Source organism: Octopus sinensis, linkage group LG11, assembly GCF_006345805.1.
Source record: "Octopus sinensis linkage group LG11, ASM634580v1, whole genome shotgun sequence".
Lineage (NCBI taxonomy): Eukaryota > Metazoa > Mollusca > Cephalopoda > Octopoda > Octopodidae > Octopus > Octopus sinensis.
Genome location: NC_043007.1, coordinates 52,305,924 through 52,309,359, shown reverse-complemented (window position 1 = coordinate 52,309,359; position 3,436 = coordinate 52,305,924). Strand labels below are relative to the sequence as shown.

The 3,436-nt window shown below is 36.7% G+C and overlaps 1 protein-coding gene across 1 annotated transcript in view; it reads left to right on the top strand.

The window, feature by feature from the left end:
- Positions 1-666: 666 nt before the first annotated feature.
- LOC115217396 (reticulon-1) overlaps positions 667-3,436 on the top strand; it is a 169,645-nt gene continuing 166,875 nt past the window's right edge. Inside the window, exon 1 of the mRNA XM_036507491.1 lies at positions 667-2,784. Within this exon, the coding sequence (XP_036363384.1) occupies positions 1,281-2,784 (1,504 nt within the window). The 5' untranslated portion in view covers positions 667-1,280. The remainder of the gene's footprint in view (positions 2,785-3,436) is intronic.

Genomic DNA, 3,436 nt, shown 5'->3' with positions numbered 1-3,436 from the left:
ACCAATACTTCAGCTTCGATTAGAAAGATGGAATGGTTAAAACGTCCGTAGTTAGTAACTGGATATCAGTCAGGTGTGACAGAAAGACGGTCACCTAAATATAGTAGTAGTAACAAGAAATAATATATACTAATCATCTATCATAGCCTTCCAAACGATCGATAAACTCGCACTTTTTAGTAATTATCTGCCATCATACATATTTCATCTAAACGTACATAAAAAAAAACAACTTTATTTATAACTTAGAAAAAATATTTTTGATGAAATTGAAAAAGAAAAGTAAAAATTATAAAAGGGCAACTGAAATAAAAGAGTAAAAATGACGAATTAAAATTTTAAGTATATGAATCGCAATTGACTTTTACACATTCATCCAATTTCCACAGATTTTATATAAAATATTATATTTTAGAGTAAATAAAAAAATAAAGGAAGAAAGTGTTACGTAATAGTAAAAACATAACCAATGAAAGTGGTGGTAGTGGGGAAATTAATAAATTATGTAGTCGAGTCTGTTGGAGTGTACATTATGCAGCAGCCCGGATTCCATAGTATATCCAGGTCTACGTTTAGCGCCAAACCTCTTCGCAACCAATTGAATCACTGAGAGGTCAACACTCAGCTGCTGCTGTTGTTGTTAAGTCGAGTGCCTCCTACTACATCAGTTCTTCCCTACTCATACCAACACCATTACTCTGTAGTTGTACTTACAGTATCCCTACTAACTCCTCCTGTTCCTCTCACTGCGGTAGTCGTCACCGACCACCAGTTTCTGTGTTAATTGCCAGTCAGTCAGTTGCTGTTATCTTTAGTAGTCGTCTTGTTGTTAACTCGATTATAGACAACTGTTCTCTACATACTCTGCAAACCCCGCTGGGTCAACCACCAACGGACAAACCGTTCATTTTCGCGTGTTGTGAAATTAAAAAAAAAACAACCTAATCTAAACCAGGATATTTGGATATATACAGTGTAGATTTTAAATTAAATACTTGCACGCATACATACGCCCATACAATATAAATTCACAAATATATATTTTTAAAAATCCCACCCAATATACATATATGTATATGATACTTACATATATATATATATCCCAAAATTGAGAGATTCAAGACTAATCTGTCTTCTCTCATTCATTCTATCTTGAAAAAAAAAATTGTTACTGAGAAGGATTGCTGAAAGTGCTACTAATTTGGCCTTCAGACAAAAAACGATCTGATTTACGATCTAATTTCATTAGTGCAGCACATACAAATATAAAGAAACGAGCCATGGCTGACGAAGGCATTAATAACATGACCCAGCCGGATTCAGTTGGCAACCTCCTCGGAGATAGCCATTTAGGCAATTTGGATAATTACAGTTCTAGTGCTTTCCAGTCGGAACCTCTGCAGCCTCAACCGTCAGCACCTCATCAGATGATGTCTTCTGGATCGATTTCTTCGTCTAATCCTCTGGATGATGACTTCGGTTTTGATTCGCACATCACCTCAAGTAACACGGTTAACCCAAGTTCGAATACCACCAGCAGCGGCAGCAACAATTCGGCTCAGTCATCTTCATCCTATACCCCGGGTGAGCTAATTTCTAATACTTATAACCCTGTTGATCATGACAGTAACTATAATGCTAGTCGTGTTCAAATCGCTACCCATGACACTGGAGAAAATTTTAATCTTGACAATAGTAATTATGGAATGTCTGATTCTTCACCACCACCACCTTTATCGCAACACCAGCAGCACCATCTAAATGAACCATCGTCTAAAGACGATGAGGTTGACAGTGGAGATTCTGACAGCGACGATTATGAGAAATATGACCATGATAGTCTTGTTAGAGGTCAGACTGTGCTTACATCGAAACACAGTGAGGACCAACAACACAGTCAAGACGAGTACGATGATGAAGATGACGATGGAGAAAGTTCCCTCATCGAATATAATGATATTGAAGATGATGAAGTAGATGTGGTTAAAGATAACGATTTTGTTTACTCGACTTCTGCTGTGGCTGATTCAGCCAACGCGGTTGATAAATTTCCAGATAATGTCCAAGCACCACAACTTTCCCCTTTAGATTCTTCATTGTCACCTCAAACATCACCAACCCTCCAGGCACCCTTCCATTCCGAAATTCCCCCCTTTGGTTCTTCTGAAGCAAATGATGTTGCGACAATTTCTCAGTCCGACGAAGGCAAAGTGGTGGATTCGCCCTCATTTATGCCCTCAGATCCTTTCATTACTAGCACCAGCGATGCAGGTACACCATCACCTGTTCCTGTCACTAGTTTTGGCTATGATGACCCACTGAAATTGTCTGGTGTTGCTTCTTCTGTTGAGACTGCAGCTCCTAGTGGTCAGTTTGTGAACGATCTAGCACCCGAAGTAATAGGTGGCAATGATGGTGTAGAAGTTGCTGGTAGTGAAAATGATGATGACAGCTTTGACGAACAGCGATGTGAAATTCCTGCGTATTCATCGCTGTCAATGTCGACACCTGTCGTAGCATCTGCTGACCCCTCTTTTAGTCAACCCAAATCACCATCCCCTCCGATTTCCGACCCTCAGTTATCCGTGCTCGACTCCGATCCGTATTGCACCACTATTAAACACCAACAACCATCTACTTTCTATAACACTCAAAGCATCAACGAGAACCGCTTTTCCTCAGAACCCGATTCCTCGTCAGAACCCACAGTACAAACAGGTCCTAACTTTACAGAACCTAAAGAAGCACAACCACAGTCGACGTTAGAAGGTAGGACATGGCTGACTCATTAGACTGTACACCTCTACCATTAATCCAGCTAACAATCTATCCACTACTTCGATTAACTAATAATTTAATGTAATATATATATATATATATGTATATATATATATATATATATATATATATGAACCGAGGAATCTGCATTTCCATATAATTGCGATGTATTAAGTGTCCAGTACTAAATTATATTTCAGTATCAGTCACTCAATGCCATTTTCACATATTAAAACAATTATAGGAATGCATCTCACCGAGGTTATTTTTCAATATTACATTAACAAAAAATCTAGTTTAAGCTTCTTAGATATGAGAGAATATCTCCCTTCTTCTTCTTCCTTTCTTGATCTAAATTAACACATCAGCCTCTCACAAGCAGCTGTTCTAACGTTTTTTTTTGCGCTTTTGTGATTTTCTAAAATGTTTATTTAATTAATTCACTTTGCATATATTTATCTCAACTTCTTCTTGTTGTAATCTGGAAAGTGTGCTTTATACCCCTGCATGATTTTAATATATATAATTTATCATTTATTATCTGTATGTATATACATAAATATATATTATATATAATGTATATATTGTATGTATATATATATATATATATATATATATATATATATGTATATTTTGTTATATATATGTATATTTTGTA